The sequence below is a fragment of the Calonectris borealis genome, unplaced genomic scaffold (genome assembly GCF_964195595.1).
Source record: "Calonectris borealis unplaced genomic scaffold, bCalBor7.hap1.2 HAP1_SCAFFOLD_35, whole genome shotgun sequence".
In the NCBI taxonomy this organism is placed as follows: Eukaryota; Metazoa; Chordata; class Aves; order Procellariiformes; family Procellariidae; genus Calonectris; species Calonectris borealis.
In genome coordinates, this window is record NW_027441451.1 from 2,240,131 (window position 1) to 2,266,571 (window position 26,441).

General features: G+C 54.5%; 2 protein-coding genes across 2 annotated transcripts; one reads left to right on the forward strand and one right to left on the reverse strand.

The window, feature by feature from the left end:
* Positions 1–9,682: 9,682 nt before the first annotated feature.
* Positions 9,683–11,026, forward strand: LOC142076238 (olfactory receptor 14A16-like). The gene is made up of 2 exons (XM_075138616.1): positions 9,683–9,691; positions 10,070–11,026. The coding sequence occupies exons 1-2, from the start codon at positions 9,683–9,685 to the stop codon at positions 11,024–11,026; spliced, it is 966 nt and encodes a 321-aa protein (XP_074994717.1).
* A 6,387-nt stretch (positions 11,027–17,413) lies between these two features.
* Positions 17,414–18,460, reverse strand: LOC142076235 (olfactory receptor 14C36-like). Its single transcript, XM_075138613.1, has one exon. It carries the CDS (start codon positions 18,458–18,460, stop codon positions 17,414–17,416), a length of 1,047 nt encoding a protein of 348 aa, XP_074994714.1.
* Between the last annotated feature and the right edge of the window lie 7,981 nt (positions 18,461–26,441).

A 26,441-nucleotide genomic window follows, 5' to 3' on the forward strand; every position in this document is an offset into this window, starting at 1 on the left:
TCTCAGCATCCTCCCAGCCCAGACTGCCTCTAACCTCTCTCTGCCTCGCTCCTCTCCCCTCGGTGCCTGCAGGCAGTGCCCCCAGCCCTGCTCCTGGGCAGAGCTGTCTCTCTGCAGCGCTGCCCGCTTGCCAGGAGCTCCCTCCATCCCAGGAGCCCAGCCCAGCTCAGCAGCAGAGGACCAGCCCAAGGCACCACTTGCTCTGCCCCCTCGGGGCTCCCTCCACGTGTCCCTGCGCCTCCAGGGAACCTGCTGGGAACAGCCTGAAGCCATCACTGATGGTCCCTCCCTCAGCTGTGGAGAGACACTTCTTTCCAGCAGGGGCATTTCTCCCATCTGAAGAAGAGTCAGCTCCAGGAATCACCTTTTCATTGGCCCATCTGTAGACAGGACACCCGGACAGGGACAGGGAAGGATCTCATTTAGCACTGCCCAGGGAAGGGATTCAGCCCCCATTCCATGGTTGTGGCCCTGGGGCTAGGAGTGGGCTCAGCTGCCCCCCACGCACAGCACAAGCCCACAGGAGGTGGGATTCCTCTGGCCTCAGCTCAGGTGTGCACACAGCAGACACCTGCATGTCAGCTCCTTCTCTCAGCTCCCTGCTAATTAATGGAGATGGAGGCCAGGGCTGACGTGGTCACATGCAAAGACCTGGGGACATTTGGAGTGCCAGAGGTGGTCCAAGATACCTGGAGCTAGCTGCAAGCTCTAGTGGAGCAATGCTGAGAGACAGGGCAGCATCTGGGGGCATCTTCTTGGAGGCTGGAGGTGAATCTCTCTGGCCAGTGGAAATGGCATCAGATGCCACATTTAGGATGATGGAGCCTGTCTCTCTTCTTTATGTTCTGGGCAGCCTACGCAGGGATTCATCTGGTGGAGCCATGTACCACAGGGAGAGCTCAGTTCCTCTCTGTCTTTCCCATCCGCCAGGTTGACTAGATCTCCATTGACTCTAATGGCGGTGGTGTCCTGAACATTCTCCCATTGCCCAATCCACTTCAGGGCAGTTATTCCATGTAAGGCCAGTTACAGGCCTGTCATGGTAGGTGAGGTGCCAAGGCTCTCACACACAGCGACATGCAGTTGGCAGGGACAGCGATGGTCCTACACAGGAAAGCCATCCCCATGCAGAGCGAGGGTGTGACAGACACCCAGGCAGCATTGCGACAGATCCAGTGCCTTTGGGCCAGAAACTGATTGCCACCCCTGCAGCGTGGCAAGGTCCGTCCCTTCTCTCTCCAGTAGAGGTAGGGCACTCCATGAATGGGAAGTCCATCACACCAGGGTCACCACGCGTGTGCCTACGCCTTCAGACTTCTGGTTTTTCTCTCTACCAACCTTCACTCCTCCCCTGGAGAACACAGTCAAGGACCAGACCAACAGTTGTCACAGTAGGCCTGTCGGTAGCACCTTGTCATTCCTGGAGATCAGCTTCACCTCCACCAAAGGCCCTCGGGGACAGCAGAGACCCCACCGACAGCAAACCCATGTCTTGCCAGAGCTGCCCTTCCCAGCCCTGGTCCTCTCTGCCCTTGGGGACAGCAGGGTTTGCTCACTCTCTTGGCACCCAGGTTCAGCTTTCTGTTTCCACCTGCTCTCCACCCCGGCATGTCTCTGCTGTGAAGCAAAGCCTTTGCACACACGGGGGCTGGGACACTTGGTCCCAGGTTTGCCTAAGACAAGTGAGAGCTTGGCCTGGGGCTGCACCTGCAGTGCTACAGCCCAAATGTGCACTGATGCCCTCAGCCAGGGGCACAGCCAGGACTAGCTGTAGCCTCTGCTTTTTGACATGCATGGAGGAAGTGCCATGGCATGGTGGGACAAGTGACACAGCTTGGGGTGCTGCAATGGCTGGGTAGAGGCTTTTCAGGAGAGCCAGGCTGGAAGGCTCAGGAGTGGGGTTCCCTCAAAGTGAAGAAATTCACTGCATGTATGGAGCTCATCAATGGGGAAGTGACAAGTTGGGTGAATGTCAGAGGAGGGGCCAGTAAAGGTGACATCATGGTGGGAGATGAGGAACCCACTGTCAGGGTGGGGAAGTTGGCTTAGTCTTTTCTAAGCACCCCAAGGAAGTCTCTGGCTGCAGAAGCCTGGGTCTCATGGGGAATTGTAATGGCCTTGGCATTTTCTGGAAGGGGAACACAGCAGGATGCAAACAGTCCTGGCGGTTTATGTCTGGGGAACCACTTCTTAGCACAGCTGCCAGATGGGCCAACAAGGGCAATCCAAACGCGGATTTGAGACTCACAAGCAGTACAGAGCTGGTCAGGGATGTGAAGGTCGATGTAAGCCTTGGCCGTCGTGACCCTGAAATAACCTCAGATGTTACCATGAGAATGGAGGGGCTGCATCCAAGGGTGCTGAGAGAGCAAGATGATGTCAGAGCGAGGCCAGTCTCCATCATCTTTGACAGGTCATGAAGACTGGGGGGACTCCCTGACGACTGGCAAAAGCAAAAGTTGCATGCCTGTTTCAAAGAGTCCCAGAGGATGAACTGGGGAGGGAAAGGCTGGTTAGCTTTGCTTTGGATGAATAACATGTCCCAGAGGTTGTTCTGGATTGCATTTCTGGGGCGGACGAGCCCCTCCAAGTGACACAGCTTCGGGACTCCCTGGATGTCTTGCAGCTCTGCAGAATAATTTCTTCATTCAAAGCCTTGGGAGGAAATGTATTTTTGGAAATGGCTGTAGAAATCTGTATTTCCATAGAGGGAGAGAAAGGGTCGTCGTCTTGCTTGGCCATGGCCATGGCCATGGCCTATGACAAAAATCAGGAGAATTTATAGACCAACCTCAAAGTTCTGAAAATGAAGACTTCTCAACAGTCATTACACAGACCTCTTCTCTGGACATGTTTCAACTTTTGCCTAACATCTTCTTTCAGGGATTGATGTAGCTGCCAGCACAGAGGTGGCCACTGCCTCCAAGGTACATGGGGGTAGCTGAAGCCCTTCCGTGGGACAGGGAAATGTGACCCAGGTCCTACAGGATCATTTCTGAAGCAGGAGCTGGTGGCCAGGCAGAGAAGGCCAAGGCACCTCGGTCGAGACACCTCATTTCTCTCTCTTGACTAGAAAGGGACCTCTCAGCAGTTGCACTCGAGGTGTCCAACATTAGAGATCACGCTCATCCCTCTCTTCACCTGCAGTGAAGTCATATGTAATTTACCTGCAGGCAATGAAAACTGAGTGGGTCTAGATGCTGCAGAGTCTACTTGAAGATGCTCCTGTAAGCATTACAGGTTCAGATTTATGCCGATTTCCATGCTCAGGACAAAGCTTTTCATTCGCTTTGTCTCTTTGCTTCTCCCTGTGGCTCGAGGGAGTTTGTGACTCCAGTGTGTGACTGACGGGGTGCAAAGAGCAAATATGGGCAGAGTCAGGGGCAGGGAGTGCTTTGAGGTGTCTTGGGATGTGTGCTGGAGACAATAATGTGTTTTCCACTGGTGTATGGTCATCCACAGTGGGAAGTGGACTTTGGTGGAGGTAACATGGACTTGATATACAGCTGAGGAATGTCTTTTGGGTTTTTAATGAGCTGTGCTTGACTTTGGTTCTGCTTGTTGGCAATTAAGAAACACCTTTCTGTGCCCAGTACCCTAGCAATGGGGATTCTTCCCTCATGGGTGTCTCAGGGCTTTTCTGGGGGCAGTGAGATGCGAGGGTTTGCGGTGCTGAGTGCAGGTCAGTGGTAGTGCACAGCCAGAGGCAGTGATTCTCTTCCTCTGCTCAGCACAAGTTAGACCACATCCAGAACACTTGACCAGGTTTTGGTGCCCCACAATGCCAGAGAGACATTGGCCAAGTGGAGCCAGTTCAGTGGAAGGCCAGCAAGATGGTCAGGGCTAGAGCACTTGCCCTGTTAGGAGGGGCTGAGGGAGCTGCGCTTGTTCCAACTGGAGAATGGAGGGCTTTCGGGGGAGGGGGTAACAGCCTTGCACTGCCTACGGTGCGCTTCCCAAGAAGACACTGTAGTGCAAGACGCAAGGGCAAGAGGCAATGGGCCTCCTTGTTCCTGGGGAAGAAGAGAGGGTCAGGCTTGATACAGGAAGAAACTTTTGACACATGAGGACAGTCAGACATGGGAAGACTTTTTCCAGAGAGTGTGCGCTGCCTCCATCCCTGGAAGTTTCAAAGACCCACAGGGATAAAGCCCTGAGAAATCTGGTGTGACCTTGCTTTGAGTAAAAATGTAGGCATCTTACAAGATCACTTCCAGGCTGAATGAAACTTTCGTTCCTTCCCCTTCATGTCATCAACATTAGGGAAATCACTCGGGTTCCCTCTGATGTGGAAATAATTCACATTGGGTGCAGGGCTGCATCACAGGAACCCCACACAGCCCTGATGACATCCTTTTCCTCACCTTTCATTCCCTGCTTCCCTTTTCCCCACTCTACAGTTCTTCACTATTATCCTCCTCACACCCTCCCAAAACAGGAGCCTCCCCTGTTGTCCTGGCTCTGGCTGGGCTGGAGTTAATTTTCTCCATAGCAGCCGTGTGGTGCTGTGCTGTGGATTTAGGACCAAACCAGTGTTGATAACACAGCCGTGTTGTAGCTATTGCTGAGCAGAGCTTACACAGCGTCAAGGCTTTCTCTGTTTCTCACACCGCTCCACCAGCGAGTAGGCTGGGGGGAGCAGAAGAAATTGGGAGGGGCTACAAGCAGGAGAGCTGACCCCAGCTGAGCAAAGGGTCATTCTGTACCATATGATGTCATGCTCAGCAATAAAAAACTCAGGGAAAGGAAGAGGAAGGGGGAATATTTGAGTTTATGGCATTTGTCTTCCCAAGTAACCGTTACGCATGATAAAGCCCTGCTTTCCTGGGAATGGCTGAACATCTGCCTGCAAGTAGTGGGAAGGAGTGAATTCATTCCTCATTTGCTTTGCCTGCCTGGGCAGCTTTGCTTTACTTGTGAAAATGTCTTTCTCTCAACCAATGAGTTTTTTCCCTTTTGCCCTTCTCATTCTCTCCCCGATCTTGCTGTTGGGGGCAGTGAGCAAGGACGGGGCAGGGGCTGAGGTGCTGGCTGGGGTTTACCTACCACACCAGTTAATCCTTTCCCCATTGGCCATGCTTTTCTTATGTTGTACCCTCCTTTGGTGTTTCTGAGATGGTTGCTGGGGTGTTTTCTACCTTGGGCAGCAAATCCATGAAATAAGTGCCCCCTTTCATTACCTGTAGCATTGCGCAATTGCTCGCGTTGCTGTCTTGATAGAGGACCAGGCATCTGCCCACGTACTGAAACATCTTAGCCTGGGCCTTTCAGTGTTGCCCAAGGAAAAGGGATTCAGCTGAGTCCGAGGGCGAGAATTCAACCACCGGCACCCAAGAACTTCACCTTTATTCAATTTCCTGTCTTCCCAAAGCCTGAACAAGGGGTGGCAAAAAAGGATGAAATGAGAGGGGGTCATCACAGGTCTGTCAGTCCATACACAGCTGAGTTTTGTCCTAATAGGTCAGGTTTAATTCAGGTTAATTTTGCTAGCAAGCGTGATTTTTGGAAAGTGTTCAGATATTGTGTGCTTCTCTTTTTGAGGGCTAAAGACTGTCTAGAAAGCATCACCAAAGATATATAGCCGTACTGTAGCCATCTGTGGAGAAGAGGTGAATTTGACTCATGAAGATTATGAATTAAGGAGTGCAACACCTCCAAATAAGGTGAGGGAACTGAGGAGGGGACACAGGGAGACACTGTCCTCTGTCTCCTCATGCCCCCAGCACTGCAAGGAGACAAAATCTAGGGGTGAAAATAACCCATCATTTCTGTTGTAGTATGCCATAGTGGTATGATACCGTAGCTGTATGATGTCATAGTTGTACTGCAGCAGAAGCCACCCAAAAGAATGGGGGATGAACCTCCTAAGGAACGGGACAAGCGCAGTGGCGATCCAACCTGATCTGGTTTCAGCGCCCAACAGTCCAACACAAGCATCTTGCCTGTCCTGGTTGACCATCACAACCCCTGGAGCCCAAGTCGAGGACTGAATGAACTGAATGGACATTTGAGTGGGCATGGCCATCACCTGGTTTTTTACTGATCTACTCATCCACCCATCCCAACAGCAATGTCCTAACGTGGAGACAAGGATATGGTGGGGAATGGTGTTGAAAGCCCTCAAGAACTCCAGGTAAATGAAACCCACCACTCCTCCCGTACCAGGAAATGCAGTCCTTCCGTCTCAGAAAGCAATGAGGATGGTCAGGCATGATCTGCCCCGGGTTCATCCAGTCACTTTCTCTTTTGGACTCACAGAAATGGAATCCAAAAGACATGCTCTCTGACACACTCCTCACCAAAGTGAGGCTGAGCAGCCTCTGGATCCCCAGCTCGTCTTCTGCGCCTTGTGGAAAGATGCACACAGCATACTTTTTCCAGGTTGTTGGGAAGTTTCCCTGATCTCCATGAACTTGCAAAGACAACACAGAGTGACCTGGCTGTGACATCAGCTGGCTCTCTCAGCACCCTTGGATGCAGCCCCACCAGTTCTGTGGACTGTTAACATCTGAGCTTGCTCCAGTAACCCCTGACTTGATCCACAGCCACTGCTGGTTTTTCTCCTCCAGAGTCCTGCTTCAAGACACAAAGGCCACAAAGAGGACAAAGAGTGCCTCCCTCCGCTCTCTTACAGCTGCTGCACTCTGGTTTTTATCCTTTCTTCAGTGGTATCACAGAGGTGCCACCAGAATTGCTTATTGGCTCAGCTTTGGGCAGTGGCTGGTCCATTTTGGAGCCAGCTGAAATTGGATTTATCCGACATGGAGTCAGCTCTTGAGCGCTTCTCACCTAAGCCCCCCTGCAGCCACCCTCACCACTGCCAAAACCTTCCCATGTAAACTCAATGCACAGGGTCGTTAAAGTCCCCAGTAAGACGTGAGGTCATTGGACCCAACACTTCCTCAGGCTGGTTAAATAAGACTTCGTCCCCTTCCTCTCCCTGCTTATAGGTTCTTTCTGTCAGAGCAGAGATGTGCTGGACCTCAGCCGCGGCACCAGGGCCGAGCTCAGATGTGTAACCAAGAAAGCTGGTACCAAGCGCCCAAGCTCCCACGCAAGCAGAAGCTTTGCTTCAGAGCATGCTGGGGTGGCTGGCAGGTGGCAACGTAAAGAGGAAATGAGGTGTCCCTAGGGAGAGCAAACCCTGCTGTCCTCAGGAGCAGAGAGAAGCAGGGCTGGACTGTGCAGCCCTGGCAGGAGAGGGCTTTGCTGCCTGTGGTGTCTCTGCAGCCCCGGAGGGCCTGTGCTGGAGGTGAAGCTGATCTCCAGGAAGGACAAGGTGCTGTTGAAAGGTGTCCTTGGCTGGACAGGAACACTGTGAAAATCACTGGTCTGTTCCTTGGTTGCCTCATCAAAGGGATGACTAAAGGATTGAGAGAAGCACTGCCTTTACTGGGTAGAGATGGGACAGGACTCGCTTCACTGCAGTTCCGTGAACGAAAGCACTGAACGTGTCTGGTTCTGCTGGGGTCGGTTACATGCTCTGAATGGGGACGGTGTTCCTGCAGGTCTTGTGCTGTCCCTGCTGGCTGCACGCGCTTGTGCTGGAGAGCCCTGGCATCTCAGGTAGCACCATAGGATGTAGGTAACCTTTAAATTGAGCAGCTGCCCTGAAGTAGGTTAGGCATTGTGGGGGTGTCGAGGAGAAACCTGCCATAACTGTCAATGGAGATGTGGTAAACACAGCTGATGGAGAAGAGAGCGAGACTTAGCTCTTCAATGGCAATGACCTCATCTGTGCAGAGGAATACCTCTATAGGCTGCCCTGGACATAACGACCAGGTTTCATTGTCCTAAATGTCAGCATCTGCTGTCACTTCAGCTGGCCAAAGGAATGCCCCACCCGCTTCCAAAATGATGACCCCAGGCGCTGTCCTGTCCCTCTGAATTGCTCCATCCGAGCTTACAGCGACCTGCACGTGTCTTGGACCACCTCTGGCACCTCAGATGTCACCTGTGGTTTGCATGGGCAGAGGAGGTACAGGAGATTCCTCCCTATCCATGGCTGGGTGTCCTGTCTCAGAGTGGGACAAGAAGAGGGGATTCTTCGACCTAACTCTGTCTCTGATAGGGAAAATGCCCCTGCTGGAAAGAAGCGTCCCTGCCCAGTGGAGGAGGAAACATCAGTGATGACTTCAGCTTGTTCCACAGTCAGTTCCCCAGGGACATCCCTGAGGGAGCCCCGAGGGGGCAGAGCAAGTGGTGCCTTGGGCTGGTCCTCTGCTGCTGAGCTGGGCTGGGCTCCTGGGATGGAGGGAGCTCCTGGCAAGCGGGCAGCGCTGCAGAGAGACAGCTCTGCCCAGGAGCAGGGCTGGGGGCACTGCTGCAGGCACCGAGGGCAGACAAGAGCAGTCAGACTTTCAATGCAGTTGGGAGCACACCACAGCCCATGACACGGTAAGTCTCTGGCTGCAGGGCAATGCAGATGAGTTCCTGGAAGTGTCTCCTAGACCTGGCACACGCCACGGCTGATAGGAGCTGTCAGGATGGCTCTGCTGGCTTTTCTGGGGTGGAGGAGGAGGACGTGCTCCAGAGCACGCAGCTTCCCTGCTGCCCCCTCAGAGGGACGGGGCAAGACAGCTCCCTTCTCCCGGGGACGCCTGCAGGGCTGTGAAGGTGGATGTGCAGCCAGGGCTGCCCAGGACTGTCCAACAGCCCAAACCAGCACAGCTGGGGACAGGGAGAAGGCTCCTGGCAGGAACAGCTCCAAGCAGCAGAGAGATGGGCAGGGGTGAGAGGGAGCTGCTGCCAGAAACACTGGGGAGGGGGATGTGGGCACCTCCCTGCCGTCCCTGCGGTGCAGACACCTCTCCCTGGTCTCCTTTCCCACCCTAAGCAGAGCCTCTGCCCCCAGGCCCGTGTGTCTCGGGCATGCGTTGCCCCTGCAGCAGCCAGAGTCCAGAAAAGGACAAACCCCTGATTTCCATCTGTCTTTGCGTGTCCCTCCTCCCTTGGCAGGAGCATTGTGGCATTCCACTGCCATCCCCTCCTGCCTGTGCTGCCCTTGTTCTCCCCGTTGGATTGGCTGAGTCAGTGTGGGGGGTGGGCATCGGGGGTGGCAGGTTCAGCTCCTGTTCAGACACCCACCCTTTGGATCCTGCTACGCAGACGTGTCCATGGGAGCAAAGAGCCCAAGTCTCCTCCAGGCAGCTTTGGGACATTGAGCTATCTCCCTGGGGCATCCTGCTGGGCTGCAGGGTGCCCTCCAGAAGGGCACAGCTCTCCTGTAGTACCTCTGTGCTACCTAGGATCCCCATGGAGAAGACACCTCATGGAGAAGACACCTCATGGAGAAGACACCCAGTGCTAAGGCCGTGGAAATGGTGCTGGGCAGCTGTGGGTGGGCAGCTGCAATGATCCCTCGGTGTCCCAGCCTGGGAGGGGGGAGATGAGATCCTCCTCAGGTACCCTGAGAGAAGGCAAGGGGCCTCTCATCTCCTCCTTGAACCTACATTCCTCTGCTCTCAGCAGGGTCTCGTTTCTTTTAAGGGGACCACCTGAGTGGGACCATCCTCCAGCTCCCAGCTGCCAGCACAGGGCAGCTGAGCACAGGGCTGATGGGCAGAGCAGCTCTCCTCTCCCTGCACTGAGGGACCCTCCCTTTGCCTCTCAGGACCCACAAGATTTCACCTGGAGTGCATTAGAAATGGCAGGGATTTCAACCATCCACAACCACTCCTAAATGTGGCAGGTGCAACTGGAAGAAAAGAAACAAACCCAAATGCCCTCAGCTCTGTTCTGCAGTTGGGCAAATTCCAACCAACAATGCCAAAAAGCTCTTTGCTAGATCTGAGTGCATTGAATTGGAGATCAGCCTGTGTTCCTAGATCCCTCTCGCTGCACAGCAAGAAGGACTGCTCGGGAGCCCATTACAGAGTCCCTGCTCCCAGTGGCCCCCTCAGCCAGCAAAACCCGGAGCTCAAGTGCGGGAGCTGCAGAGAGGTCTTCCTGAAAAGAGTCTGAGTGTGGGGTTGCAATGAGACATGCGATAGGTTTTGCTCAGAGAAGTCTGCCCTAACTCGGTACTGCCTTGTCCTCCTCAACAGATAACCATACCCAGAGGGAGCAGATGTCCAACGGCAGCTCCATCACCCACTTCCTCCTCCTGGCCTTCACAGACACGCGGGAGCTGCAGCTCTTGCACTTCTCGCTCTTCCTGGGCATCTGCCTGGCTGCCCTCCTGGGCAACGGCCTCATCATCACCGCCATAGCCTGCGACCACCGCCTGCACACCCCCATGTACTTCTTCCTCCTCAACCTCTCCCTCCTCGACCTGGGCTCCATCTCCACCACTCTCCCCAAAGCCATGGCCAATTCCCTCTGGGACACCAGGGACATCTCCTACGCAGGATGTGCTGCACAGCTCTTTCTGTTAGCCTTTTTCATCACAGCAGAGTATTTTCTTCTCACTGTCATGGCCTACGACTGCTACGTTGCCATCTGCAACCCCCTGCACTACGGGACCCTCCTGGGCAGCAGAGCTTGTGTCCACATGGCAGCAGCTGCCTGGGCCAGTGGGTTTCTCAATGCTCTCCTGCACACGGCCAATACATTGTCACTACCCCTCTGCCACGGCAATGCTGTGGACCAGTTCTTCTGTGAAATCCCCCAGATCCTCAAGCTCTCCTGCTCACACTCCTACCTCAGGGAGGTTGGGCTTCTTGTGGTTAGTGCATGTTTACTATTTGGGTGTTTTGTTTTCATTGTGGTGTCCTACGTGCAGATCTTCAGGTCTGTGCTGAGGATCCCCTCTGAGCAGGGATGGCACAAAGCCTTTTCCACGTGCCTCCCTCACCTGGCTGTGGTCTCCCTCTTTGTCAGCACTGCCATGTTTGCCTACCTGAAGCCCCCCTCCATCTCCTCACCATCCCTGGACCTGATGGTGTCATTTCTGTACTCGGTGGTGCCTCCAGCAGTGAACCCCCTCATCTACAGCATGAGGAACCAGGAGCTCAAGGACGCACTGAGGAAAATCATGACTGGATGTTTTTCAGAAGCCACAAACTGCCTGTTTTCCTCTGCATAGCATTGATAATGTAACTCATTACAGCCCCAGCCTGCCTTCAGAAGATTTTGGGGGGGGTGGCGTGGGGTTTTTTGTTTTTCTTGTGATAATGATGTTGTGCACAACGAACTGTTATTATTCATCCCACTTCTACTTCACTGTCTAGCTGTTACAGACTTTGTAGATGAAGAACCGTGCTCTCTGTGCATTTAAACAAAATTAAGGACCCTGTGGCCACTTGTTTCTCTGAGATCCTTCCCGTGAGACCTTCTCTGGAGCTGCAGGGCAGTTCCTGTGTGCAGAGGTGGAGGGGAAAAGAGTCCCGGCACAGCAGCACTGCCAGGGAGCACCAGTGCCTGGTCTTTCTGGAGCTGCTCTTTTTCCATTTCCACACTCTCCTCCTGAGCCCTTGTGTTGGTGCAAGGCCTGAGTGCTCTGGCAGCTTGGTCACAGCCCTGTGGTGTGGCAGTCCTGTGACCGCAGGCAGGGACAGGCAATGGGCACTTCTGTGACAGAGCTGGCCTCCAGAACAGCAGTTCAGCCATGAAAGGGATCTCCTTGGTACAGTGCCTGAAGGCTCAGGTCTTCTTCCAAGGTTTCTCTCAAGAACCTGCCCAAGGAATAGACTCTGAAGAGACTCCTTGCTTTGCTTGTATCTCCATGGGCTCAGTGTGATCAGGTGAAGGTCCCATTATGGCCTTCTAGGGACTTAGGGCTGGTTCAGGTTTGGCTTGTTCGTGGCCAGCACCCATGCAGATGACGAATGGTCTCCAATTAACCTTCCTGGGGCTCTACAGCATGTGACAGGGCTGATGGCAGGTGAATGTTTTTATGGAGGGACTTGGGAGCTGCCAGGAGAGCACGGGGATCTGCAGGGACAGCGTGTGCCAGGGAGTCAGCAGTGACTGGAGGCCACTGAATATGAGCCTGTCCATCGTGGTGCCACCCAGAGATAATATCCTAAATTTGGGTGTGAACCAGCAAACAAGAGCCCTGCCACCCCAGGGGCCACAGCAGGCACAGGAAAAGGAGTCTGGCGAGTGATTCGTTTTACCCTCAGTGGACTTTCATAGACTGGATCCAGTGCGGCACCCAAACACATCTCAGAGCATTGGAATAAGGCAGGGTACCTCTGGGCACCCTCCATGGCCACATAAGAGCTTGTGTGGGAGGCGGTCAGCAGCTGTGACCACCATCAGCTGGGTCTGCTCCCAGCTTGACCAGCAGAGCCCAACAGAGTCCCCCCGTGGCCCTGGGCACCAGAGCCCACGTGCTCTGCAGAGCAGCACCCCCAGCTCGGGGGCTGTGGGGAGCCTGGGGAGAGGGTGCAGGAATGGCCGGCCAGGCCAGCGCAGACGTGTTCCCCTGGGGAAAGGCTCTGTGGGGAGACGGGATGTCCCGGGAGAAGAGCAGGGAGGCACAGAAAGAGAAAGCCTTTGCTGCAGGTGCCAGCTTGGGGCAGGCTGTCCTGTCACTGGGGCAGCAGGAGCTGCCTGGGGAGCCCCAGGGCCAGGACTCTGTGCTGTGCTGGGAGCGGGCCTGGCCCGGGGGCTGCGGGCTGCCGGGCGTCAGGACATCCTGAGCATGCCCGCCAGAGAGACACTGTCACTGCCCGCCCTTTCCTCCATTTCCTTCTGCAGGGCCTGCCCAGAGCGGGCTTCTCCACTGGGCTGGGCTGGAGTGAGAGCGGGGAGGTGGGGAGAGCTGGGGGAGAGCTGGGCTGGGCTGGAAAGAGTCCCAGGGAGGGAACCACCAGTTGAACCTGGAAAGTGTGTGAGGGTGCAGGGCGGGGGGACACCACAGTGTCCTTGCACAGCCAGGCTCCTGGCAGAGACATAAAGGACCAGCAGAGCAGGGGCTGTGCCCGTGTGCGCTGGGCACCCCGCGGAAGCTGCCCCAGGGCAATTGTTACCGACCAGCCAGTAACAACCTCCACTTCCAGCACTGGCCTCTCACCCCAGCTCAGAGAGGTTGGTTGTCCCTCCATGGAGGACACCGAATGACGAGGTCAGAAGTCCACCTTTGCACTGTACAGACGAGATGTAAGCATGCACATCGTGTGCGTGTTGTAATACGAATCCGAGTGAGCCCAAATGCCATCATCTACCCCTGGGGGTGCCATGGAGGTCTGTGGGACAGACAGCGTCTTGAGGGGACTTCACGTTGGGAGTGACGTCCCCTGGGAAACCACCTGAATGCAGCCCCGGGATGTGCTTCCTTGAACAGGTCCCTGTGTCCACGCCTCGTGCTGTGGGGCATCTCAGAGCAGTGCGGAGCAGGGCGGCACAGCGCAGGGCTGAGGTGCCTGCCAGCCGCTGGGAATGGCAGCAGGAGGCCGGGGGGACACTGTGAGTGCTGCAGTGCTCTGCCTGTGCGTGTGCAAGGGAAGGACTCCTGTCTCTGAACAGCCCTGTGTGTGTGAGGAGTGCGTGAGGCCAGCTCAGGCGTGGACACCTCCCCGAGCCCTGACGTTTCCTTGTGCCTCTCCGGGAACACCCCCCACCGTCCCAGCTACATTCATCTCCCTGCCTTTGGACAGGCTCATTGCAACTGCCCCTGTCTGCTGCATCCCCCTCCCCTGCCTTTCTGGCCTGTCCCTCTCATCACACACCATGGAAGCGTCAGGTGTGAGGAGCCCCTCACCTCTGCAGTCAGAAGGGTGCTGCTCCATGAGTGGCATTGCCCTCCCGAATAAGGCATCTCACCCTTTCACAAAGCACAGAGACCATTTAGGAAACATGAATACACTCACAGGCACACACACCTCCCTCTTTCCCTGCTCTGAACTTCCTTCACGATTTCTTTAAGCAAGTAACAAAGAAACAAATGTTCTTCCTCATTGGTGTGCTAAATCGAGATCAGAGGGGACAAGAAGGACCTTAGCCTTCCATGGAGAAACGTCAATGGGAAAATCAGACATCACCGGTGGAGTTTCCCCTACTGCAAACGGGGAATGTCCCCAACCCTTCAACAAATCTCTTCCTCGTCTCTCTCATGTCCTGCCCCATGACTGGGGTTGTGAACACGCTTGTCATTGTGCTCCTGGTGGCAAACCAGTATCCGATCAACCCTATGGACTTCTTCCTGGGGAATTTGTCCCCCCTGGATTCCTGCTACAGCTCCACCACCCTGTCCCAGCTGCTAGCCAGCTTTGTGACTGGGGACAGCACCATCTCTGATCACAGCGGCGTTAGTGCTATTTCCTGCACCTTTGACATGCACTGAGTGTTTCCTGCTGGTGGCCACATCCTACTACTGGTACCGGGCTGTGTGCCACCTGCTTCTCTCTGCAAGGCTTACAAACTGGAAGGTCTTTCTTTAGAAGGCAGCTGAACCTTTGCTAGGGTATTTCTGTCCTCTGCAGGAGTCACTTCATGGTTGTCCTAGATACAGTTCTGTGGGCCCCAACGTACTGGAGCACTCCTTCTATGATTTCTGGAGCTCTCACACAGTGACACCATGGCACTCACATGCTTTGCTTTCATAACCTGCTTTTTAGACCCAGTCCTCCTCTTCCTGTTACCGTGGGCATCCTGTGAGTGCATCAGAGGTGCCACCCTGTGAATTGCACAGAGAAGTCATTGAGGTCATGGGCCTGGCCAGAAGAAATCTCTTCTGGTTCTCTTCCGAACAGAGGATCTGGGCAGGTGTGCTGTGTCCCAGGCACTCCTCGGGAAGTGTGGGATGCTGAGAAGGCTTTTGGTGTGGGAAGGGGCAGAGAGGTGCTGGTGGAGCTTGCCAGTGTCATCGTGGGACCTCTCTCAAGCATCTTGGAAAGGCCAGAGTGGTCAGGGATGTTCCTTCAGAAAAGGCAGAAATCAAACCCACCTTCAAGAAGAGCAAGAAGAAGGATTGGGTCACAGGCTGCTCAGCCTGTGCTGGGCATTCTGTCACAGGCTGCTCAGCATCGTTTCAGTCCCTGGAAAGGTGATGGGGCAAATCATAGGCTGTTTCTGAGATGACTGAGCTTTCCTTGTTAGTGGCCAAATTGCACTAATCTCATCAAATCTGTGTTACTTGTCTTCCTATGCGAGCATATATAAAAATCTCTGTGTAAGTAAGTGTATAGAAAAATGTGTAGGTGGGCACAGTTACTCAACAAAATACATTTCCTACCAACATTCAGAATGGAGAAACTCTGTTCTGAGGAATTGCTGTATTTATACTCTTTGTCGCTATGTCCCCTGCCCGCTAGGACCACGTTTCCCTTAGCTGCCTTCCTTGTGCTGACAACCCTTTAAGAGAAGCCCTTCTGGGTCCTCCAAAGCAAGGCTCTGTGCATGCCAGCCTCCCCTTTGCACAGAGCTCACCTCCACCTCCTCATCCTCCTGCCTGCTTTTCTGAGGAGCCGTTGCCATCCACGGCTGCCCTCCCACCACTCGAGATGTCTCACCCGGGCTCTGCAGTCCCTGAGGGGAGCCCGTTTCTGCCTGTACAGCAGAAATGACAGCACTGGGGAGTGGCGACGAGAGGCCAGCAAAGGGGAATCGGCTGGGAGGTTGGCTGGGAGGTTACTTGTGTTGCAGGAAAAGAAGATGCAGGGAGAAGCATCATAGCTGGGAGGTGGATTTGGAGGTCACTTCTGCAACCACCCAATTGTCCAGGTGCTTGGGTAGGCCTCATGATGCCACCTGGAGCATCAGAAAACCCACCCAGCGGTGCCGAGAGCTAGGGAGAGGGGAGGGGTAGAGGAAGGTGAAGATCAGATGGCTGGGAGATGGATTGTGACACCATTTCTATTGCAGCAGGCAGGCAGGTACTGTGATGTCATCAAGCACATCTTAAACTCCAAAGCAACACAGATGCCAACTCAGGGAGTGGAGAGGGGTAGAGGTGGGTAAAGCCAACGAGGTTGGGCTGTTGCTTGTGAGGTCACCTCATTACAGCAAATATGATTAGCCAGGAGCAGCCAGGCATCATGAGGTCATCAAAAGCACCAGATGTGAAGGCTCCAGGCAGATGAGTAGCCCCTGGTGAGCCTACCCTGGGGTAAAGCCACCGCTATACGACACGGGAACCTATGGGATATGGCATAAGAAATTGCAGGAGGTGGAGAACCGTGCGAGAAGGGACCAGATGTACAGGCAGCTCTGTGTGCCCCAGCTGGATCCCACGGGTGGTTGAAGAGATGTGAGAAAAAGTAAATGGTGACGGTTGTTAATTGGGGAGGGGACTGTGGCAGAGAGAGGGAAGGATCCAGGTGGACTGGGAGGATGAAGCCCATGGACAGGGAGAGGAGGGGGATGCAAGAGGACAGCTGCACATTGCCAGGGGGCTGGTCACTGCTGGTCTGTCCAAACCCTGTGCCTGATCACCATGGTCTGTCCTGCCTTCTTATTAAACTCTGCTCCTGGCTATTTGCTGTGTGACGATGCTATTGTGTATGTGTTGGGGGGTGAACTTCTGCAGATGCTTTGCCGGCCAAGTCCAAGTGGGGCTGGCAAGGAGGAGGGTGACAGGCTCTGGAGAGAGCCAGGGTCGGGGCTGAAAAGTGGGTAACATCCCCAAGTCTGGACAGGGGATCTGGGCAGACCCAAAGCCCAGGCCCACACGGGAGGGAGACTGGGGTGGGGGCGGAGTGCCCATGGGTGAATGCTGCAGGGGATGCATGGACCACTCATGACCTTCACACCAGATCAGCCTGAGAGGGGGAAGGGGATGGAGCCAGTTGTCTTTCCAGCTGTGTGTGTGCTGCTGTTGGTGTGGTGGCTGCAAAGGTGCTGTTCCCTGTTGGAGCTGATCTGTGGATGGTCGGGTGTGTCCAACTTGAGTTCCTTGCAGATACATGGATTTAGCACTTTCTGTTTGAGTGATGCCACCTTGCGCAATCTCTTGTTTTGTGGGGCTCCAGTCAGTGCCCACCCCAGGCACATGCTGTCTCTGGAGATCCCCCAGGCTCCCCAGGCAACTCCACGCTCCTCTCCTGGAGGATGTCCTCTGCCCTGTCCCATGTGGGACAGCCCTGGGTATGTACCACAGTGACAATTCACCATCTCCACTGTAACCACACACCAACGGGTAGGTCAGAAACGCAACCCTTGGTCTCTAACAGCTACCAACATGACCATGAGCTTTTCTTTCTGAAATCCAAGGAGCAACAGGTCCTCTTGGAGTGAAATTCCTTGGTCCTGTTGTTGACATCAGCTCAGGAAGGACAGCCCAATCTTGAGGAACTGCACTGGGGAGATGCCATTTCATAACAGAGATGCTATGAGAGAGTCAACTCTGACCCAGTGGTAGAGACACTTTTATAGAGTTTCAATGTGAGAAAGAGCAGGTTCATTCCTCTGGAGAAGTGAGATGAATACAGAAATTTATGTAGGAACATAATAACCAGAAATAACAAGGGAAATAATATTAACCATTATGATAAAGAAAGTACAGGTCTGCAATGGGAAACCATAGGAGTCATTTGTGGAGAGAGATAGGAAGTTTATCACTGTTGAGAAACATCCCTGACCTCACTTTCCTAATACCATCCTTGAGCTTCTGTTTTCTCATGCTGTAGACGAGGGGGTTCACTGCTGGAGGCACCACTGAGTACAGCACTGCCACCACTAGATCCAGGGATGGGGACGAGATGGAGGGGGGCTTCAGGTAGGCAGACATGCCAGTGCTGACAAAGAGGGAGACCACGGCCAGGTGAGGGAGGCACGTGGAAAAGGCTTTGTGCCGTCCCTGCTCAGAGGGGATCCTCAGCACGGCCCTGAAGATCTCCACGTAGGACACCACAATGAAAACAAAACACCCAAATCCTAAACAGGCACTAACCACGAGAAGCCCAACCTCCCTGAGGTAGGAGTGTGAGCAGGAGAGCTTGAGGATCTGGGGGATTTCACAGAAGAACTGGTCCACAGCATTGCCGTGGCAGAGGGGTAGTGACAATGTATTGGCCGTGTGCAGGAGAGCATAGAGAAACCCACTGTCCCAGGCAGCTGCTGCCATGTGGACACAAGCTCTGCTGCCCAGCAGGGTCCCGTAGTGCAGGGGGTTGCAGATGGCAACGTAGCGGTCGTAGGCCATGACAGTGAGAAGGTACAATTCTGCTGAGATAAAAAAGAGAAAGAAAAAGAGCTGTGCAGCACATCCTGCGTAGGAGATGTCCCTGGTGTCCCAGAGGGAATTGGCCATGGCTTTGGGAACAGTGGTGGAGATGGAGCCCAGGTCGAGGAGGGAGAGGTTGAGGAGGAAGAAGTACATGGGGGTGTGCAGGCGGTGGTCGCAGGCTATGGCGGTGATGATGAGGCCGTTGCCCAGGAGGGCAGCCAGGTAGATGCCCAGGAAGAGCCAGAAGTGCAAGAGCTGCAGCTCCCGTGTGTCTGCGAAGGCCAGGAGGAGGAACTGGGTGATGGAGCTGCCGTTGGACATTTTCTTCCTCTGGGCATTGGGCACTGTCGTAGGAGAAAAAGGTAGTGACAAGTTACGGGAGACTACTCTGAGTAATATCAAAGCCATTCCCATAGACCCTCGCCCTCTCACACACAGAGACCCTTTTCTTTTTCTAGGAGACCTTCCTTCAGGTCTGTGGCTGGAACCCTTGTTGGTGCTGGCCAAGCGTGTCATGAAGATCAGGGCCTCTGCCCATGGGCTCTTGATAAATCAGCCCTGCTTTGCAGCAATGGATTCATGGGACAAGTGTTTGACTTTGTCAAATGAAACTGCTCCTAACACAGAAGGGCCTGTCAGCATCTGCACTCCCAGTGCTAAGAAACCGGCATGGTAAAGGCAATTTGAGAGTTCTGTATTTTTTTACAGCTCCCCCTCCATCTCCCCTGGGGAGTTTTCTGGATGTCAGAAACCTCCAGCATTTTTGTTACACTCAGGGAGAACACAATGAGTCCTATAAGGCAAGAGGATTGCCTGTGGCTTAGTGCGGAGTGAGGGGAGCTGGTCTGTCCCTCCACCTGGTTCCCAGTTTCCCTGTGCTTGCACTTTTCCGAGATGGAGGGCGATTACACTCCCATGTTACCCTGAAAAGCAACCAGACTCTGCTGAGAGCAGAAGGATCCACTACAGACCACAAAATGTCTCACCCTTTCTCAAGGTCTCAGCACCCCACTTCTAGCCCAGGACACTCGTGGCTCATTTCACCAACCCAAGAGCATTTCCTCAGTCCTAGAGTCTTTGCCATCTCCATGGGGCTTTCAGATAACACAAAGCTGCTACGGGGCAGGTTTGCATCCTGCCGGGCAGCTGACAGCTTGGAAGGCCACTCTGGGGAGATAGCCACCTGTCCTAATGATGGCATCTCTGTAAGGGAAAATCAGCTCATTCCCCATCCCCACTGACAGCATTGCCCACAACCGCACAGGGGAGAGGAAAGCTGGGACACTTCTTCCCATGGACACACCTGCGTGGGAGGACCCACAAGATCAGCGTGTGACCCTGCAGCTGAAACTCCCATCCCCAGAGAGCCTGACAGCAAGAACAAGAGAACAGTAACACAGGGCAGTGCAGAAACAAGGAAGAAGACGGTGAGGGTCTGGCTGAGCGAGGCCAGGGCAGAGGCAGCCGGGCACTCAGGACAGCGTTCCCCGCACCCAGCTCTGCAGCCACCTCCCAGACACCTCCATTGCCGGGCAGCTGCTCTCAGCCCCTGTGCTCTGCAGAGGGAACTGGGCACGTGGCTGGAGAGCTGCCCCACAGCTCTGCTGGAGCTCTGGCTGCAGAGGAGGTGGTTCCTGCCTTGGACCCCAGTGCCCTGAGGACAGGGGCTATGCTGGGTGGGAGAGGAGGCAAGGGGCTTGCTCAGAGGAAGGGGTTTGCATTGGAGGGGATGATAAGGAGATTTCCGAATCCTCCCTCCCACAATATTTCTGGTTTTGGTTTCCTCTCATTCCCTCATCATATCCCTTCTGCCTGGAGGTTTTCCTCCTGGGAGGTGTTTTCCTGTCCCATGTCTTTTCCCTGCTCACTAACCCCATTGTAATCTCTGTGCAATCACCTACAGAAACCTGCCTGTTTGCAGGGCACTACCTGGGCACAGGTCCTGTTTGGAGGTTCAAAAGGTCAGAACAACCTGATGGGTCCAACAAAGGTGATGCTGGTGCTGTCCATAGGCAGAGGAGTAGCTGAAGACACTTTAGAGGCTATTAGCAGACCTACTGACCACTCAGAGATACAGTTCAGAAGTCTCAATAGCTTGTTCAAACTTGACAGGTCCTTCTCTATTTCTCTTTCACTCCCACACTGCTCCTCTTCTGTCCCCTGCCCTCAGGGTAGGAAACTGAAACCACAGACTCGTGAAATCTCCTTATCTTTATAGTAAACCCTGCCATCACCTTCCCCTTGAAACATCCCCTTGGAAGTTTCCTCGTGTTGATCTGGAGGTGTGCATAGCCCTGACCCCGGCAGCACCCTCTCGACAGCAGAAGGACCCTGCCCTGCTGGGGCTCGCTCCTTCCACCCACAGCTTCTCCCCACAGCGCCGTGGGGAGCTCCCCGGGCAGGCTGAGTGCTGAGCCTGGCAGGCGGCAGAGTCCCTGCCCCAGCACACAGCCCCTGGGGTGCAGGGACCCTGCTCGCAAGGACAGCCCTGGGCACCCCTGCCTGCACACCCCTGCAGTCCCCCCCAGCAGAAGGCAGCCCTCATGCCCTGTCCCTCTGACCGTGCAGCAGGGAAGCCCTGCTCTGCACCATGTCCTCCTCCTCCACACCAGAGAAGGTGGGAGAGACCTCCGGAAATGTCCCATAGGCTGTGGCATGTGCCAGCTTTTGGAGATCTCTCCAGGCACTGCAGCTTCTTTGCCCTGCACCCGGAGACTTACCGTGTCAAGGGCTGTGAAGGTTTCTCCTCCCGTTCGTTCTCAGCATCCTCCCAGCCCAGACTGCCTCTAAGCTCTCTCTGCCTCGCTCCTCTCCCCTCGGTGCCTGCAGGCAGTGCCCCCAGCCCTGCTCCTGGGCAGAGCTGTCTCTCTGCAGCGCTGCCCGCTTGCCAGGAGCTCCCTCCATCCCAGGAGCCCAGCCCAGCTCAGCAGCAGAGGACCAGCCCAAGGCACCACTTGCTCTGCCCCCTCGGGGCTCCCTCCACGTGTCCCTGCGCCTCCAGGGAACCTGCTGGGAACAGCCTGAAGCCATCACTCATGGTCCCTCCCTCAGCTGGGAGAGACACTTCATTCCAGCAGGGGCATTTCTCCCATCTGAAGAAGAGTCAGCTCCAGGAATCACCTTTTCATTGGCCCATCTGTAGACAGGACACCCGGACAGGGACAGGGAAGGACCTCATTTAGCAGTGCCGAGGGAAGGGATTCAGCCCCCATTCCATGCTTGTGGCCCTGGGGCTAGAAGTGGGCTCAGCTGCCCCCCACGCACAGCACAAGCCCACAGGAGGTGGGATTCCTCTGGCCTCAGCTCAGGTGTGCACACAGCAGACACCTGCATGTCAGCTCCTTCTCTCAGCTCCCTGCTAATTAATGGAGATGGAGGCCAGGGCTGACGTGGTCACATGCAAAGACCTGGGGACATTTGGAGTGCCAGAGGTGGTCCAAGATACCTGGAGCTAGCTGCAAGCTCTAGTGGAGCAATGCTGAGAGACAGGGCAGCATCTGGGGGCATCTTCTTGGAGGCTGGAGGTGAATCTCTCTGGCCAGTGGAAATGGCATCAGATGCCCACATTTAGGATGATGGAGCCTGTCTCTCTTCTTTATGTTCTGGGCAGCCTACGCAGGGATTCATCTGATGGAGTCATGTACCACAGGGAGAGCTCAGTTCCTCTCTGTCTTTCCCATCCGCCAGGTTGACTAGATCTCCATTGGCTCTAATGGCGGTGGTGTCCTGAACATTCTCGCATTGCCCAATCCACTTCAGGGCAGTTATTCCATGTAAGGCCAGTTACAGGCCTGTAATGGTAGGTGAGGTGCCAAGGCTCTCACATACAGCGACATGCAGTTGGCAGGGACAGCGATGGTCCTACACAGGAAAGCCATCCCCATGCAGAGCGAGGGTGTGACAGACACCCAGACAGCATTGCGACAGATCCAGTGCCTTTGGGCCAGAAACTGATTGCCACCCCTGCAGCGTGGCAAGGTCCGTCCCTTCTCTCTCCAGTAGAGGTAGGGCACTCCATGAATGGGAAGCCCATCACACCAGGGCCACCACGCGTGTGCCTACACCTTCAGACTTCTGGTTTTTCTCTCCACCAACCTTCCCTCACCCCCTGGAGAACACAGTCAAGGACCAGACCAACAGTTGTCACAGTGGGCCTGTCAGGAGCACCTTGTCATTCCTGGAGATCAGCTTCACCTCCACCAAAGGCCCTCGGGGACAGCAGAGACCCCACCGACAGCAAACCCATGTCTTGCCAGGGCTGCCCTTCCCAGCCCTGGTCCTCTCTGCCCTTGGGGACAGCAGGGTTTGCTCACTCTCTTGGCACCCAGGTTCAGCTTTCTGTTTCCACCTGCTCTCCACCCCGGCATGTCTCTGCTGTGAAGCAAAGCCTTTGCACACAGAGGGGCTTGGACACTTGGTCCCAGGTTTGCCTAAGACAAGTGAGAGCTTGGCCTGGGGCTGCACCTGCAGTGCTACAGCCCAAATGTGCACTGATGGCCTCAGCCAGGGGCACAGCCAGGACGAGCTGGAGCCAGATGGGCCAGCAAATGTAATGCAAACCTGGATCTGACACTTGCAAGCAGGTGAGAGCTGGCCAGTGAACTGAAGGTCAGTGTAAGCCTTGGTTGTCCTGACACTGAAACAGTGGGGTCCCAGCTCCCGAGGGAAGTCAGGAAGGAGAATTGAAGGCTGTAGATGCCAGACATCAGAGGAGCAGACTTTGGCCTCTTCTGGGGTGTTCTGGTGCGGTCTCGTGGTCAGCAGCATTGAAGGGCAGCAGAGCTCAGTGCAGCTGGTCTTCAAGGACAGCATCTTCCAAGCACAGAAATGGTCTCTATGAAAACTCAGTTGAAACTTGGATGTAAATTCAAGGTCACCATAATGAGCTGTTACTACTTCAGGGACAGTTCAAGAAGAAGCAAAGATAATATGGGATCACTCCTAAATCTAGTAAGAGTAGGCATGGATAGATCTGAGATATTTGATGTGCTTTTATCACCAGCAAGGTCTCCCAGGCCTTTGCGCCTCAAGGCAGGACTCCAGAGGAAAACAGCCTTCAGTGGACAGGAATCAAATCAGTAGCTGCTTGAGCAAACTCAAATGTTACCAGTGAAAAGGGACCGGATGTAGAAATCTGTATTTACATCGAGGGAGAGAAAGTGTCATCAGCCTTGCTGGTCCATGTCCATGGCCTGTGAAAAAATAATGCGAATTTACAGACCAGTGTCAAAGCTGTCAAGATGAAGCCTTCTTAAACACTTATTACACTGAGGTCGTTTCTGCATATGTTTCAACTTCTGCCTAACATCTTCCTTCAGGGGTTGATGCACTTGCCCACACCGAGGTGGCCACTGCCTCTGAGATTCCCAGGGGTAGCTGAAGACCCCACATGGTACTGGGAAATGTTACCCAAGGCTGACAGGAGCCTTTCTGGAGCAGGAGCTGTGGACAGGCAGGGTAGGCCAAAGCATCTCAGTTGAGACAACTCCTTTCTCTCCCTTGAGTAGGAAGGGAAGCCTGGACAATTGCCCCCAAGGTGTCCAGCACTGGAGGAGAATGAGAAATGAGTGGGCCTAGGTGCTGCAGAGTCTACTTGAAGATGCTCCTGTAACCCCGCTATGTTGGGACTAGTGCAGATTTGGCTGTTCAAAAGAGAGCATTCCATGCACTTTGCCTCTTTGCTTCCCTCTGTGCATTAAGGGAGCTCATGACTTCAGCGTGTGACTCGCTCTGAGTGAGTATGGAGAAACAGAGTCTGGGGCAGGGAGTGCTTTGGGGGTTCTTGGGATCTGTGCTTGACACAAACGTGTTTTCTGTTGGTCTAAGGCCATGCACTGTGGAAAGTGGACTTCAGAGGAGGTAAGGTGGACTTAATATACAGCAGAGGAGTGTGGTTTATTTTTTATTGAACCATGCCTTCATTTGGTTTTGTTTGCTGGAATTAAGAAACGTCCTTCTGTGTCTGCGTGCAGCTCGTTCTCCAAGCAAAGCGGGTGGGCGTTGGTGCCAATGGGCTGAAACACGCAGCTACTGACTGTAGTGGAGAAAGCTCAGGTTTGAACAAAGGTGCTGTAAGTCCCAGGGGACTGATGGGAGAAATGGTGGGGTTGGAGGTAGGGACAAAGACTGCCAGCCTGACATACAGGGCCTTGACTTCCCTACATCTTCAGCCTCCGTTAGGAGATGCTGAGGATCAATATCAGTTGGAGTTTTCTGGTACCACGGAATGTGTAAGCAGAAAAAGAAGAAGGGGAAAAAGAAGAAATGGTTTCTTACTGATATTTAGTATTGAAAACTTTTCACTTTGACTACACTCCTGAAACCTCTCACATTAACCACATAAGAACAGAGGAGTGAAGGAAAGTTATGTGCAGAGACTTGGCTGGGTAGGGCATTTTGCATGTTAATGAGCCCTCTGGTGCCAAGGTCCTGAACTGCAGATACTGAAAGAAGACTGAACTGGCCTCTGGAGAAGGAAAAGCCAGCAGCACGTCTCCAAGTTTCTGCAGGTGTTATTTAGTCCCCCTGAGGGCCATCACTGAAGAGATCATGAAGGGAATGAGATGACAAGGCGACTGTCTCTGGGGGCCAGTGAAGCAGGAACGCAGAGGCACTGCTTACAGGTTGAAGATCAGATGTGCAGGCAACTGTGAAAGGCCTTGATGTGTTTCATCAAGCAGATGCTCAAGCGCTGACCCCCATGCCCTAGGAATGGGGATCCGTTCCCTCCTGCGATGCTCAGGGCTCTTCCAGGGAGCAGGGAGATGTGGGGGGTGCGATGCCGAGGGCAGGGCTGCAGTAGGACTCCTCCCAGGCTGTGTGGAGGGTGGGTGAGGAGGCAAGGAAGTGCTGGGGCTGTAAGGAACTGGTGTCCTCTCAGGGGCTACAGTGGAAGAGACAGCAACCATAGTCGAAAGGACAAGGATTTCAGTTCCGTTGGGGGGTCCCAGCCCCCACAAAGGGGCCATCCCCTCCACAGGCTGTCCTACACTGTTCTGTGCCTGTACCTCTTTCTCTGCAGATTTTAACCACCAGCCCTGATTCCCCACCTCACTCTCACCCCATCATGTCCCAAGCTTTACTGATGACTTTCTGTCCTCATTGACTAGTTCGTCAAAAATAAAGCTGTGGTTTTCTGAGGTTCTGCAACGGCTGTGAGTTCTCCACAAACTGTCCAGCTCCTTCCAAAGCCCTGCTAATGCTCCTGAAACAACCAAGATGTGATGGGACATCAGGCCAGGAGGTTTGGCATTCCCCAGGCTCATGGATGTTTGCCTGAGGTCCATCCAATTGTGGGCAGTGAAGGAAGAAAAGAGATCAAGGTCAGCTCATTGGACACTATTGAGCACATTCCCCTCAGCAGTGGGCATTCCCCTTCGGCCAGGCTGAGCCGTGCACACAGGATGGAAATGTCTCTATCCTCCCTGTTTGTACAAGAAGGGCCTTTCTTCCTGCCATATTCCCAGGACAATCCTCCTCTGGGAGCTGGCGGAGGAGCTTGCCGAGCCGCTCTCCATCATTTACCAGCAGTCCTGGTTAACTGGGGAAGTCCCGGACGACTGAAGGCTCGCCAATGTGACGCCGATCTATAAGAAGGGCCGGAAGGAGCATCCGGGGAACTACAGGCCGGTCAGCCTGACCTCGGTACTGGGGAAGATCATGGAGCGGTTGGTTTTGAGGGTGCTCACGAGCCATGTCCGGGACAACCAGGGGATCAGGCGCAGCCAGCACGGGTTCATGGAAGGCAGGTCCTGTTTGACCAACCTGATCTCCTTCTATGACCAGGTGACCCGCCTAGTGGATGAGGGAAAGGCAGTGGATGTGGTCTACTTGGACTTCAGTAAGGCCTTTGACACTGTCTCCCACAGCATTCTCCTAGAGAAGCTGGCGGCTCACGGCCTAGACAGGTGCACTCTTCGCTGGGTAAAAAACTGGCTGGACGGCCGAGCCCAGAGAGTTGTGGTCAACGGAGTTAAATCTAGTTGGCGGCCGGTCACGAGCGGTGTTCCCCAGGGCTCAGTACTGGGGCCGGTCCTGTTCAATATCTTTATCAATGATCTGGACGAGGGGATCGAGTGCTCCCTCAGTAAGTTTGCAGACGACACCAAGTTGGGCGGGAGTGTTGATCTGCTGGAGGGTGGGAAGGCTCTGCAGAGGGACCTGGACAGGCTGGATCGATGAGCCGAGGCCAACTGTATGAGGTTCAACAAGGCCAAGTGCCGGGTCCTGCACTTGGGCCACAACAACCCCAGGCAACGCTACAGGCTTGGGGAAGAGTGGCTGGAAAGCTGCCCGAAGGAAAAGGACCTGGGGGTGCTGATTGACAGCTGGCTGAACATGAGCCGGCAGTGTGCTCAGGTGGCCAAGAAGGCCAACGGCACCCTGGCCT